The following is a 13,833-nucleotide window of genomic DNA, read 5'->3' as shown; positions in this document are numbered from 1 at the left end:
CTCTCCGGTTCCGGACAGCAAAGCGGTTTTCGTGGACGCAATGTTCATGAACTGGTCGGACCTGGATCTTTATGCTTTTCCCCTGTTCAAGATCCTGCGGCAAGTCATCTCGAAGTTCTCAAGCCATCGGAACGTAAGGATGACTCTGGTGGCTCCTTTCTGGCCGTCCAGGGAGTGGTTCCCGGACCTTCTAAACCTCCTGTCAGACTTTCCGAGACTTCTGCCAGAGAGAACAGATTTACTCAGACAGCCGCACTTTCAGAGGTACCACCAAAATTTGTCCGCTCTTCATCTTGTCGCCTGCAGACTGTCAGGAGACTCGTCAGAAAGAGAGGCTTTTCAAGAGAGGCTTCGGAAGCTATTGCGAAGCCCAGAAGAGAATCCTCTGACAATGTTTACCAGGTGAAGTGGACACAGTTTAGGTCCTGGTGCCGAAGAGAAGGCGTGTCTTCTTCTTCGACGTCTATAGCCCAGATGGCCGATTTTCTCTTGTTCCTCCACAGAGAGAAAAAGCTTGCTGTGCCTACTGTTAAAGGGTATAGAGCCATGTTGGCTTCAGTCTTTCAACATAGGGGTCTTGAAGTGTCTTTGAATCAAGACCTTTCAGATCTGATTAGATTGTTTAATACGTCAAAGAGGGACCAGAAGAAACCAGTGGCGTGGAATCTTGACGTAGTGCTGAGATGGTTACGGTCGCAATCCTTTGAACCGATGGCGAACATCTCCTTAAAGGATCTCACGAAGAAGAATCTTTTTTTTGGTAGCTCTGGCTACGGCCAGGAGAGTAAGTGAGCTACATGCAATAGACAAAAGAGTAGGCTTTGCTAAGGGGAAGGCAGTATGTATGTCTACTCTTGGTTTCTTAGCCAAGAACGAAGACCCGTCAAGACCTTGGCCAAGAGAGTTTGAAATTAAGGACCTTTCCCAATTGGTCGGTCCCGAAGAACCCGAGAGGTACCTCTGCCCTGTGAGAGCTCTCAAGTTCTATGTTCAGAGAACGAAGAAGCTCGGAGGTCCCAGTGACCACCTCTGGTGCTCGGTTAGAGATCCTTCGAGGCCTCTCTCTAAGAATGCCCTTTCCTTCTTTTTGAGAAGCCTGATAAAGAAGCTCATGAGCATTGTGTTGACTCGGAGATGAGTATTCTTAAAGTAAAGGCGCACGAGATAAGAGCAGTTTCGACTTCTGTAGCCTTTAGCAGAAGCTTATCTGTGAAAGACTTGGTTAAATCCACCTTTTGGAGATGCAAGTCGGTGTTTGCATCGCATTACTTAGTGGACGTGCAAACTGTTTTCGAAAAGTGCAGTACGCTGGGGCCCTTTATTGCAACTGACACGGTGTTGGGGGAGGGTGAAAAGGAGTCCGCTCCTTAACTAACATTTTCACCTTGGTGTTGGGGTTGTTTTTTAAGGTTGTCTGGAGATACATGGTGTGGTAGTATCTTCCAGTTTTAATCTTTGGTATTTGGTTTTATGGTAATGTTAGGTGATCCCTCGTTTTGTTGTTCGTCGTACTGCGCCCTGATCAAGGGCATCAGACTTGTCCGTACGCAGTCATGTTCTCTACGGCAGGTACTGTTTTTTATTGTGTCCGACACACAGATCCCTTATATCCTCTCGGCACAATATAAAGGCCAGTAGACTACAGAGGCAGTAACCACTGAGTCAGCTACCTTTAAAGGTAAGGAACCTATGTCTAACTTGTTGCAAGTAGATAATTCCAAGAATGATTTTATTAGTTGCCAGTGTCCCACCTCCTCAAGGTGCCAATCAGCTATATGTAACTACCGGGTAAGTTGTATAAGTGAAAATGACATTTTTATGATAAAATAACGTTTCACTTATACTTACCCGGTAGTTACATAATCATAACCCACCCTCCTCCCCTCACCTGGGTAGTTGGGCAAAAACTTATGACGTGTTCTTGAACGGTTCCCGATACCCGATAGAGGGCGGGGTTAGGGGATCACCTGTCGTCGAACGCTTAGCGCCAAAATTTGAAATACTGCCGTGACGTCAAAGACGACAGCTATATGTAACTACCGGGTAAGTATAAGTGAAACGTTATTTTATCATAAAAATGTCATATTTATGATAAAGGTAATGAAACTGTTAATTTACTTACAGAATGAATTTATGCTGTATAATTATACTGATATATTATCATTGTAATACGTATGAAAAAAAGATCGTCCCACCATTTGTACTGTTTACGTCTCAGTCAGCTTACAACATACCCCTAAAAAGTATAATATATATTGCTTATGAGAGGTGATGTATAATTCCATATCCCTCATATTTGTAATTCTACCCTTTTTGGAATTTTGTTTTCCGATTTAGATGTCAGCAGCTTTTCTGGATCTTTGTCTTTTGGGCAAGATTGCTCAAAGTACATTGTTTCCATATTCCTAGTAACAGTAATTACGATGTAGACCATCACTGTAATAGTCTAGTTTGTCCATCTGTGACAAGATTGCTTTTAACAGTGAACTTTTATTAGCACCTTGACTGTGTGCACCCCAGGAAAACTGGTTCAAGTCACTTTTGTTTAAGAGCATCAGCATCTATATTGGATGCATGTTTCACACTAAATCTACATCTGATATTTCACTCCTTATACTGGAAAACTGGGGAATGGTTGTCCTGGCAGTATTATTGAGGCCAGTGATCTTAAATCTCAGAGAGCTGTAACATTGTACTTGAAAGAGCCATTCACCTTTGCTTTAATATTTCAAACTTTCATGAATTTTGTTTTCCCTTTTTGCATATGAACAATTTGTTGCTGGGAATCTTACTGTATAAGCCAGTATCCCTTTTAAAATGCTTCAAGTGAATGTTTGTTTGTGTGGAATTATTTTATAGTTAAAGTTATTAGTGGCCCACTATTTTCTGCTTTTGTCTTAGTGGTATTATTAAAAAAACTGGTGTATGTTAAAAAAACTGGTGTATGTTAAAGTAATTTTTTATTTCCATAATTTAAATCTTTCTTGGTTATTTTACACCTCATTTTATTTGATTGGTGTTTTGCAGTATTCCATAGTGTTCATCATTAAAAATCATATGTTGTTATAGTAAAAAGTTTATTAAATTGGGTTTTTTTTTTATCTCGTGCTATATCCCTCTTCTGCAATAATTGGGAATTGATAAGTCTCTTAAGGAAGCAGTGATTGTTGGCTATTATTTACTCATTATTCTAGATTATGGTTGTTTTGAATGTGGGGCCAATGGATTGTTCAGCTTTTTAGGAATCATTTTCAGGATTGTCATTATATAAATTTTCTTTGACATCATTTTTGATATCACAGGATTTGAATTTCACCATCTTACAAACCAGGAAAGAATGCATAGATAATTATTTTTTCCAAAGGGACTTTTGAAATAAATATTTGAAAATATTTTACATGTTGAATAATTTATTTGTTGTTTGGTACCCTTGTGTTTGCTGTTATTGACCTTGTCTCAGTAATATCGCTTACTATTAGGAAAACTAATGCCAACTGTAATTTTCTTCTCCAGGATGTTGCACAAAGGTCCAACTGGGCCATACAAAGATGACGAAACAAGTATTCACCATTTGAATTACCCTGGAAATTCCTCTGCTATGGAAATAGCTGTAGCGCATTCTCATTTATATGGACCTGAGCTCTCTGAATGGATTGATGATCTTGTGAACAGGTTAGTTTTTCCTTTTGAGAAATTTTTTTTTCTGGTATGAGTACAGATACTGATTTGTATTCAAGTTTTAGATATACAATTATTAAAAGTCAGATAATTGTTTTTTCCAGGGAAGTCTTACTGCTAGCATTCTTAGCAGGAAGTAGGGGTATAGCTACATTATTAATATCCAAAAGTGGTTACCCACTAATAATTATTTGTCCAAAAATATGTTATTTTAATGCCATTCTTACCTTGCGAGTGAGAATTTTAAGTAAAATTTAGAAATGTATACAAAAATTTTGTTGCTGAGGGCTTTTGATTATTGATTTTTACTGCACCATAGTTACATGTGCTCTCAAAGCATAAATGTAGATGAATCTTTTAAAATTCTTGTAAAAGAATAAAAATGCATAAATTTGCAGCTTTACACAGCAGAAACCTAATGGGCATGCTGGAACCAATGAGAGTCGGTAAAGCAATGTGATATTAGCCACAGGTACCAAAGATTAGTTCCACTTTGTGGTTGAGATGGAAAACAGTGATGTTCAATCTGACTTTGGAAGTAAATGCAGGTTTAAGTTAAAATTGCAGCCTGTATTATGGTTGCTGAAATGGCCTGTGGCTTCACATCTTGGCTCATCTGGTAGGATATTTAGAACTTTAATAAATTACTACAGGCAGTCCCCGGTTATCGGCAGCCTCGGTTACTGGCGATCTGGTTTTACGGCACTTGTCTAGCGACAACAATAACCAGATTTTCGTCGCTGATAACCGGTTATCGGCGCTGATTGCCTGTTAATGGCGGCGCTGATCACCAGTTATTGGCGCCACTAACCGGTTATTGGCGCCACTAACCGGGGATCAATGCTATTATCGCCGATTTTGGTTAGCGGCGATTTTCGGTTGTCGTCACGACGTTGGGAAAGGAACCCCGCCGACAACCGGGGACTGCCTATTTGTAATGGCAGTGAGGTAGATAATTCCATGGGTTAAAAGTGTGTCAGAGCAAATGATGGTGCATGAGCAATCCCAGTTGGGTTTATTAGATAGAATAGGTTAGAGTAGAGAGCATTTGACACTGAGTTCTTGTATTTCAGTGGAGTTCTTGTATTTCAGTGGAATTGAAGGACAAATGGTTATGTTGCTAAAGATGGAACAAGCCCACTTCGATTTTGTAGATTTTTATTGTGTTTAAGTCTGTGCTGGATGCCATAGCTAGTTGGGTGTGGCAACTGTACTGATCGGTGATAATTTATAATAGATCTCAACATAACCCCAACACACACATTGTGTTTATATCTCTGTTGACAAGTTTGGTATGATTCTGACAATATGGGTAGACCATTTTAGGATGACTTCAGATCTTTTAGTATTCCCTTCATACTAATGATGTTTCCATCTTGATTAAGACAATGATCAAAATTTCTTGATTTCTTACCCATGTGTATGTTCTCAAAATTCACTTGTGTAAGATTGCATGTTTATTTGCCCCCGGGAATGGACTTTGTCATCCAGTTTGTTTTGAAACTCTTCAGAGTTTTTGTGTGTCTAATAAGTCTGAGAGACAGGAATTGTAGAAAATAAAGATATAAATTAGCTTTGCACTTTTTTCAATACTAGTAATCATTATCATAAAAATAATTGTGCCAAGAACAGTTCCCTGTAGGACACCTGATACTTGAAGTGGGTTTGTGTGGATAATGCTCCAAGACCTGATACTGACCAGCATTCAGTTTGAAGGAAATTGTGCAGTCAGGCTCCTACAGACCACCTTGAAGGAAATTGTGCAATCGGGCTCCTACAGACCACCTATCATCAGTTTTTGCACTTATTAATTATGAAGTGACTAACTTTGTTAAGAGCCTGGCAAAGTTTTGCTGTCCAATAGTGGGATTCTGGTTATTGACTGGTTGATAAGCTATGATAATGAACATCTTGCCTATTGAGTGTCATGCAGTGTGGGTGGGAGATTGGTATTGATCACATATATGATGATTTCTTTCATTAAAATTTTCTCAAAAATCTTTGTGAAGGGAAATATATGTTATATATAGGTCAGTATCATTTTTGCTGTTGGGCTTTTGTTCTGGACAAGTTATGGCATGCTTGAAGACTTTGTCAGTGTCATTATTTGTTAATGATTTTCTCCATAGGAGAAGGATGGGTATCTTTGGTTCTTTTTTTGCATAATGTGATAGCATTGCAAAGAAGTTGTCTAGCCCAGTTGCTGAGATAATTCCAAGTCTTCTGTCCTTTCAACTATTTCTTAGACTAAGTCAGTGTTCAGTAGTATTAGGAGAATGTTGTCACTTAGGTTCAAGAATATAGTTTGACTGTCTCTCTTGGGGTTTGGGTCTAGGCCCAAATACAGTACAGTGTATGGATGGGCCCTGCACTGATTGGCATTCACAAATTTTTGTTGATGTGATCAGTGCTCTATTGATCTTTTAGGTTGCCAACACCATTTCTATTCTTGATGTTTGGATGTGTGGACAGAGAATAATACTGGGTTATGTTCATTCTTTATGACCTTGGTTGTTGAACGTGAGGGAATTCATATGGTTTGTTCAAGCTTCAGTATTTCAGGTGTTATTCTACAGGCTCAGCTAGAATTTGGAGACGATGATCTTGGAGTTTTCAGTTTCCTTTTTGGAGAGAGGAAGTAGTGAGAAGTGTTAATGCAGTTATTAATTCTACCAGAGCCGTGGGACATTTAATAAGCCAAGAGAAGTTGATTGCATATAAGAGTGGAGAAGTGGAACACCATGATTTTATTATAATGAAAAGTTTAGATGATACTGAAGAAAAGAACAGCACTCTTATACTGACTGAATCATGGCTAACACAGTATAAAATGTAAGTAGTGAGAGAAAAATAATGAGTACATAATTTTTATTTGGGAAGTGGAAGGTAGAAACTACTCAAGAGAATGTAAAGTAGCAGGAGCACTTTGCAGTGGACATTTAGGAGTGGTGGTTAAATCAAGGCTCTTTGACTGTACAGGCAAAACAAAGAAGGAGGTCTTTATAAATACCACCTCCTTCTGGTTGAGGGAAGTCATCACGAGTCAGTCTTCATTTCTGAAAGTGTAGGTTTAATTCTTGTGGGAACAAATTAAGAATTTTAAAAGTAATTTGTATTTTTCCTAGGATACAAACTTATGCTTTCATAAGGGTAGGTTTCACCTGCCTCAGCCACCCCTCTGGCAGCCAGTTTATCCACAGCAAGAACAGTAGACTGGCCGAAGAGGCTGATTCAAACAGTGGGTAAGAAGAGACAGACCAAATGAGGTCTTGACAGGTCGTATGCAGGAGTGACAGGATTTTGTTTCAAGAGTCAAGGTATGCAGGAGTGACAGGATTTTGTTTCAAGAGTCAAGACAACCGAAGCACACTTTGCATAGGTTTGTACCCTAGGAAACACAAATTACTGTACTTTTAAAGTTTGTAATATTTTTGCAGTCTGTTGTCTTCAAGCTTCATGCAAATAGAGCAAGGGTTTGCATTAATTAGGAAATGCAGACTCAGCTACAAATAAGAATGAAGAAAATATTTTGACACTAATGCAGAGCAAATAGTTTTCTCTCCATTGTAAAGTAGCATGTTTTTCAGTTTTATCAGTGTGGTTGAGGCAAAAACTGTTATTCACTTGGTAATGGTTTCCTTTTGTTACATACAAACTACTTTACTGCTAGGTCCATAATTAGGAAATGTTACAGATGTTTTTCTTTGGGAAATACAAACCTAAGCACAAGACAGAATTGGTTGTTGAAACAGATACAGATGTTTTTCTTTTGGAAATACAGTACAAATCTGAGCACAAGACAAAATTGGTTGTTGAAACTTAGAAAAGGTAGTTAAATGCTGTTACCGAGCACTTTTTCTTCTGCTGCCATTTAGTAAGAACGGTAACAAGGTAATGAACTGGTTGTAAGGGGTGACTTACAGAATCCCACACCCACCTGCTATTACCAAGCAGATTTTCTTTGGCCACTGTCTAGTGAGAATGTCTTGCTTGGCCTTGTTGAAGCCATATTATATGATTGTTGTATGCTTTTGCCCATAATGGAGAAAAAATGTTTACAGCATCGTTGTGAGGAACTTGAATGCGTCCCCTGACTGATCCACACTTGCTGTGCTACCTGTAGGAAAGAGTAAGAGGAAGAGGGATAAAAAAACATTCACCGACATTGTCAGGAGTGACTACCACTGCCGCCCATCACCCATGACTGCCCCTTGCCAAAACCTTTTGGTTCCTTCCTCACTGCCTATTCCTTTACCTTGTCCTATTCTTGTTGCGCCCACTTCTTTCTCATTTCAGAGGGGGTACACACAGGAAGTTGAGTGACCCCCTTGTCCTCTTTTCTAGTGACAAGTCGGGTGCCAGTGCCGGGCTCTGGTGAGACCTTGGCCCGTGCACATGCCTTGTCACTGCCTACTTCTGCCGAGTCTTTTGCTCCAGGTATCTCATCTTTAAATATCTTCACAACGCGTTTCCCTCCCTTGGTACCCTGGAAGCTCATCATTCTCAGCCACTTAGCTTTAGTGAAGTAGGAAGAGCCACCTACTGAAGTAGTGAAGTAGGGAGAGCCACCAACTGATCCTGATAAGGAGCTCAAGTCCTTTGAACTTCCTTTAGTGGTTGTCCTTTCCATGGGAGATATCTCAGCAGAGCCAACTATTTCATTGATGATAAATCCTTACCTCAATCAGTTCTTCAGCATCGGAGGAGAGTACGACATGAACACGGAGCAAGGCAAAGAAGTGCAAGTGCTTTCCTTCCTCTGCCCCAAGTTACATGTACACTGTAGTGTTGTGCCTGTACTCCCAAGTCTCTACTAGCTCAGCTTTCACCGAACTTAAGACTTTCATGTGATGAATGACCTTGGCTCAGAACTCTGTTCCATGCACTTGTTATCCTCAGCTCCATAGTACATCTATTGGTAATGGTGGAACTGATCATGCGCCATGATCCCTTGATCATGCACTGGATCAGGCTTATGCATAATCTTCTCTTGTGTCATCCTGTTGTGCTTCAGAAGATCTAATGGGACTGGACAATCCCCTACCTCCAGAACTCCAGCAAGCAGTCATTTGTTAGCTTAATGATCTTAGCTAGGCAAGGAGATTGTTCAGATTGCTGTGGTCTCAGCTAGCTTGTGGTGGGCTAGGTGAAGATCTGATTTGAGGTTCAGAAAGTTTTTGATGTCCAGCAGATCAGATAAGCTCATTCACTTGCCATTGATGTGCCAGAGAAGGTTCAGAGAATACAGACTGTACCTTTACAGTTGGACTCATCTGTCTGCAGACTGACAATAAGCATATCTTAGTTTAAATACCAGACCACTGAGCTGATTAACAGCTCTCTTAGGGCTGGCCCGAAGGATTAGATTTATTTTATGTGGCTAAGAACCAACTGGTTACCTAGCAATGGGACCTACATCTTATTGTGGGATCCAGACCACATTATGACGAGAAATTAGAAATTTTCTATCACCAGAAATAAATTCCTCTAATTCTTCATTAGCCGGTAGGAGAGTCAAACGCTGGGCCAACAGCGTGCTAAGTGACAGCTCTACCCACCCCTCCAACGAAGAACTAAAGACCATCCCCTTGAGAGAGTCCTTTGTCTGACTTTGTAATGTTTTTGCCTTTTTCTTTATTAGACCTTTGTGTACAGTATCCTTTTAACTACAAATAGTCCATTTCATTCTAAGGTCATTTGCAGAAGTTCTGATTACGAACTACTAAAGACAGTTTTCCTCTGACATCAAGATGTTCAAATAAAAAATGTAAACTTTGCCCTCTAGAATGCATGGTGCATTTCCAAGACTTACTTTAGGAAAGAAATAGTGTCTTCAGTGCCAGAAAATACATGTTTTACTAGGGGATGCATGAATCCATGCCATTTTGTGTGTATGTGCCTATTTTTAACTGCTTAGATTAGCATCAGATTTTTACTGTTTGCTAATGGGATACAGTACTCTCATATACCAGCAGTCCAGTAATCTCTCTCAACTTGTCCAGACTTTTGCTGCTCTTTCATATACTAGCTTCACCATTCATTACAGTACTAGAGTAAAATAAGTGTTTTACTCTATATCTTCCAAAGCCTGCCCTTCAAATGATCCTATAATGAGAATCTGGTGAGAATGTCGAAGATTTGATCAGCTCCAGTATGTGATGGGCTTATGAAAATTAATTAAACATAACTTATTACACGGGTTTGTAATTTGTCCAGGATATTAAGAAAATGGAGAATTAATTACCATACTGTATCAACTACCACCAGTATTGCAATCCAGGGTAAATAAAAGAAAAGTTTGATGTTGCTTGGCTACTGGCAAAATAAAAATAAAAACTTTTGGGTTCATCAGTGCAGATCTCCGAAGCACACTCTTCCTAATTATGCAGTCACTTCAGCTTCCCTTGCATTTAATACAGTGATAATATTGTATGTAAAGAACTTCTCCTAGATATAGGAAAATTACTCAATTATTCATTTTGAGAACTTATCTTGAGAACTTTAGGTAATCTGCCTTTTCAGATGTTAAGCGTTTGTAAAATGTAAGGCTTGTATTTATGAACCATAAAAATGAATATTATTATAAAAAAATTACAAGTCTACCGAGTCACTCTTAGACTTTCATAAGATTACACGGATTTTTTCCCAAATAAGGTACACTATTTGAATAATAGCTGGATAAAGTTCAAGTAGAAGGACAACAAAGAAAGAGACTGAATAGAGACAAAGCAAGGAACTTATACTACATAGAAATGCATAGGGCACATGACAACCAGTACCTCCCTATGATGACAGTTATTGTTAATGCAAATTCAATGTTTCCTTTGATTTGGAAATTGAGATGGAAGTATGATATCCCAGAGAGAATTTACCCCCTCAAATTGGGACCACCTTGACATGGTGGAGGGACTCTTGAACCTAGGGATTATTATTATTATTTTTTTTTTTTTTCCTAAGTTTGATCCCAAGTGTCCTACATATATAATGATATATTTTAGGAGTAATTTTGTGGATTTTTCCACTTTTGTCAAAATTATCAAACCTAATAAATTAGAAAACATATCATGGCATGGAGTGAAGTTGAATCTGAAGCTAAATAGTGGGAACTGTGGTAGAACCATCATCTACCTGATAATGTTCAGACCTGTTTATTTCAGGCGGAACTATTCTGTGGAGCTGGACCACGGATTCCAAGGGGGCCTGGTTCTAGGAATAGGACTCTCAGCTTTCAGTCCCGTTAGCCCATATTGTGATTAGGATGGGAATGACTGTATTATTACAATACACTCAGTCCTAGCAAGTGGGTTTTGCTTACACTTGGGCCATACTAATCATGATGTGCCATCCCCTTTTTGGGGTAGGGTAGGGTAGAGATGCAAACATTTGGGAGCCAGTTCCCACTTGTGCCATTAGTGGAAGATTCAACTTCATAAAAAGCCAATGATATCTTTTCAAGATTTATTAATTTTTTTGTCTCTCCTTCTTATGCAAAGTAGAACTAAAGTTTTCAGTACCCCTAGACCCCATGAAGGTAAAATTCTGGCACAGTCAATGAATATTGGAATGTCACTCCCGAATCTCCTTAGTATAGACATAAATGCTACAAAGGAACACCCTGTTCCAAGTAAAATATCAATCCCTAAAAACTCAGAGAGCTTAGAAAGTCAAAAAGAAACAAAAACAAATTGGTAAACTCCAGTATCATAACACTGGAACCATACATAATGGACAATAATTATGAAATAGAGACAAGTAATCCTCCTAAAACCTCAACACAAGACAGCTCATCACCGATGAATGTGAAAAAATAAAAAAGAAATAACCATCGACTCAATCCAACGCTAGTTCATTTTAAACATTTTTGGACCAGACAATTGGTCCAGATTTTTAGTATTAAAAGCAAAAAAACAAATCTCACCAGCCATATTAGAGAACAAATTATTAAATATACACCCCACACAAGATGTGGAATGTAGACATATCAAAAACAATGAATGGCTAATACAAACAACAACCAAAGCCCAATCAACAACCTTTCTACAAATAACCAACATAAATGAAATAAAAGTAACAGTAACCAGCCATGAAACACTAAACTATACACAAGGAACAGTGATGCTCCCAGACAATGATGAAAAAGAGCTACCATCAAAACAAATCTTAACCGACTCCCTTACATTAAGATACAACAACAACATGACTTGGAATTATATGCTGTCCCAAGTAGAAACAATGCAAATAAACATAGTAAAATAGTCAAAATAAGATTTACAAACCGGGAACTACCACGAAAAATAAAAATTCTAGGGCTAAATAGAGAAGTCTGCCCCTTCGTCCCTAAACCTCTCCAATGTTCTAACTAAAATATGGCCATTCAACAAAAAGATGCAGAAATAACGACGCTGTATGTTCTGAAGACCATACAACAAATTTAAAATACAAAACCTTTAAATGTGTCAATTGCACATTAAATCATCATGCAAAATCTAAAGACTGTAGATTTTACCAATATTATACAGAATTACAAATGTTAATGGACAGAACTGGTATGCCCATTAACAAAGCCAAACTTGAACTGAAGGTGAGAGGAATCAATGATCCAGTAAAACGCCATTCATATTCAAATGCTGTAACAACTCATAATACACATAAAGAATCTCAACACAGAATAGCTGAGACACACCTCTCCCCCTCCTCTACTACTCATAAAAGCCCAAGAGTACAGTTTCAACAGACCTCTCGTACATCACAACAGACCTTCCCAATAATAAACCTAGTTAATCGTTCAGCAACGAATTCCAATGATATGGAAAAATCAACAGGGGTTAATCCAGATCTGGATACCCATAATGCACTAACATCATCCACAGAAAGCTTAATTGGCAAAAATAACCATAATAAAAAAAGGAAAGTAATAGACAGAACTCCCCCAAAGGGTAAAAAAAACCTCTCATTCCGTTTACAGATTAACCTAACAAAACACCAGTCTCGCCCACCATTAATCTGAAACAGATTACATTAACTGCATCACAAGTGGAAATCCATAGTGTTCTATAATCCAAGACAAATACAAATAACGATTCCCCAAATGTGGATAAATCATCTAACTCTTCTGTACTCTCATCACCAAAATCAATTAAAAAATCTACAATTAAACATCCCACTGAAAAATCAGAAGCCCCCAAAATTCATCAAATCACAACCACATCAAATCAACCCTCAACAAGACCAAAGAATTATAATAATAATAAACCTAAAAATTCAAATCAAAATTTTATACCAGCACATTGGAGATCCAATATACCTATACCAGAAATTCCTAACAAAAATATTTCAACATCCAATAATGGAAACATAATTGGAACCCAGAGATTCAGAACCATTCCTTCAACACTCGGAACATGATTTATCTTGCGGATGTCAAGAGTGTTTCATCATAACATACAATCGTTTACCTGACAAAAATGAAAATGTAACCCGAAATTTCATAAATAACTCTACTAGGTTCCGAAAATGCCCTTTAACATTACATCAACACATCAAGATGGCGAACTATGCTTGGAATCCTTGGAATCCTTAAAACTTGAAAGAAACATGATCAAAACTCAAATAGATTTGCCAATATAAAGAAATATGAAGAAGAACCAATCAATGCATCAAATATTCAGCAATCAAACCTAGCTACAAAAAAACCACAAAGTAACACAAACTCCCTTAAAATGTTACGGGATATAGCTAAATCAGCAATCAACTTACAAAATTTAACTCCAATCCCACCAAACAAATGATCAGTAAAATAATTCAATGGAACATGAATGGATTTTCTACTCTGCTTCGACTAGGTGAAATCCAGACAATACTAAAGGAACATAAACCTATTTGCATATGTCTGCAGCATATTGGCACAACTCCAAAGAACTTTAGAAACTATAAATTAGCTTGCCACTCACCAATAGTGGATGGCAAGCTAGGAACAGCGATATATGTTCACATAACGATTCAACTTATGAACCCTTAAATATTACATCACTGTCATATCAAATAACTGCAATCAAAGTGCATATGCCAGACAATCAAATTATCTCTATATTAAATCTACATAATCAGCCAAATTTTAACTCAAACTTTAGTGATTTACCACAAATACTAAATAAT

The 13,833-nt window shown here is 38.2% G+C and overlaps 1 protein-coding gene across 1 annotated transcript in view; it reads left to right on the top strand.

The window, feature by feature from the left end:
- The window catches only part of oxt (Xylosyltransferase oxt), a 242,815-nt gene that overhangs the window by 209,150 nt on the left and 19,832 nt on the right, over window positions 1–13,833 (top strand). The window contains exon 17 of the mRNA XM_067126572.1: window positions 3,514–3,672. Coding sequence (XP_066982673.1) covers window positions 3,514–3,672 — 159 coding nt within the window. The remainder of the gene's footprint in view (window positions 1–3,513; window positions 3,673–13,833) is intronic.

The sequence above is a fragment of the Macrobrachium rosenbergii genome, chromosome 3 (genome assembly GCF_040412425.1).
Source record: "Macrobrachium rosenbergii isolate ZJJX-2024 chromosome 3, ASM4041242v1, whole genome shotgun sequence".
NCBI classification, from domain to species: domain Eukaryota; kingdom Metazoa; phylum Arthropoda; class Malacostraca; order Decapoda; family Palaemonidae; genus Macrobrachium; species Macrobrachium rosenbergii.
This window is presented reverse-complemented; position numbering and strand designations above follow the sequence as displayed.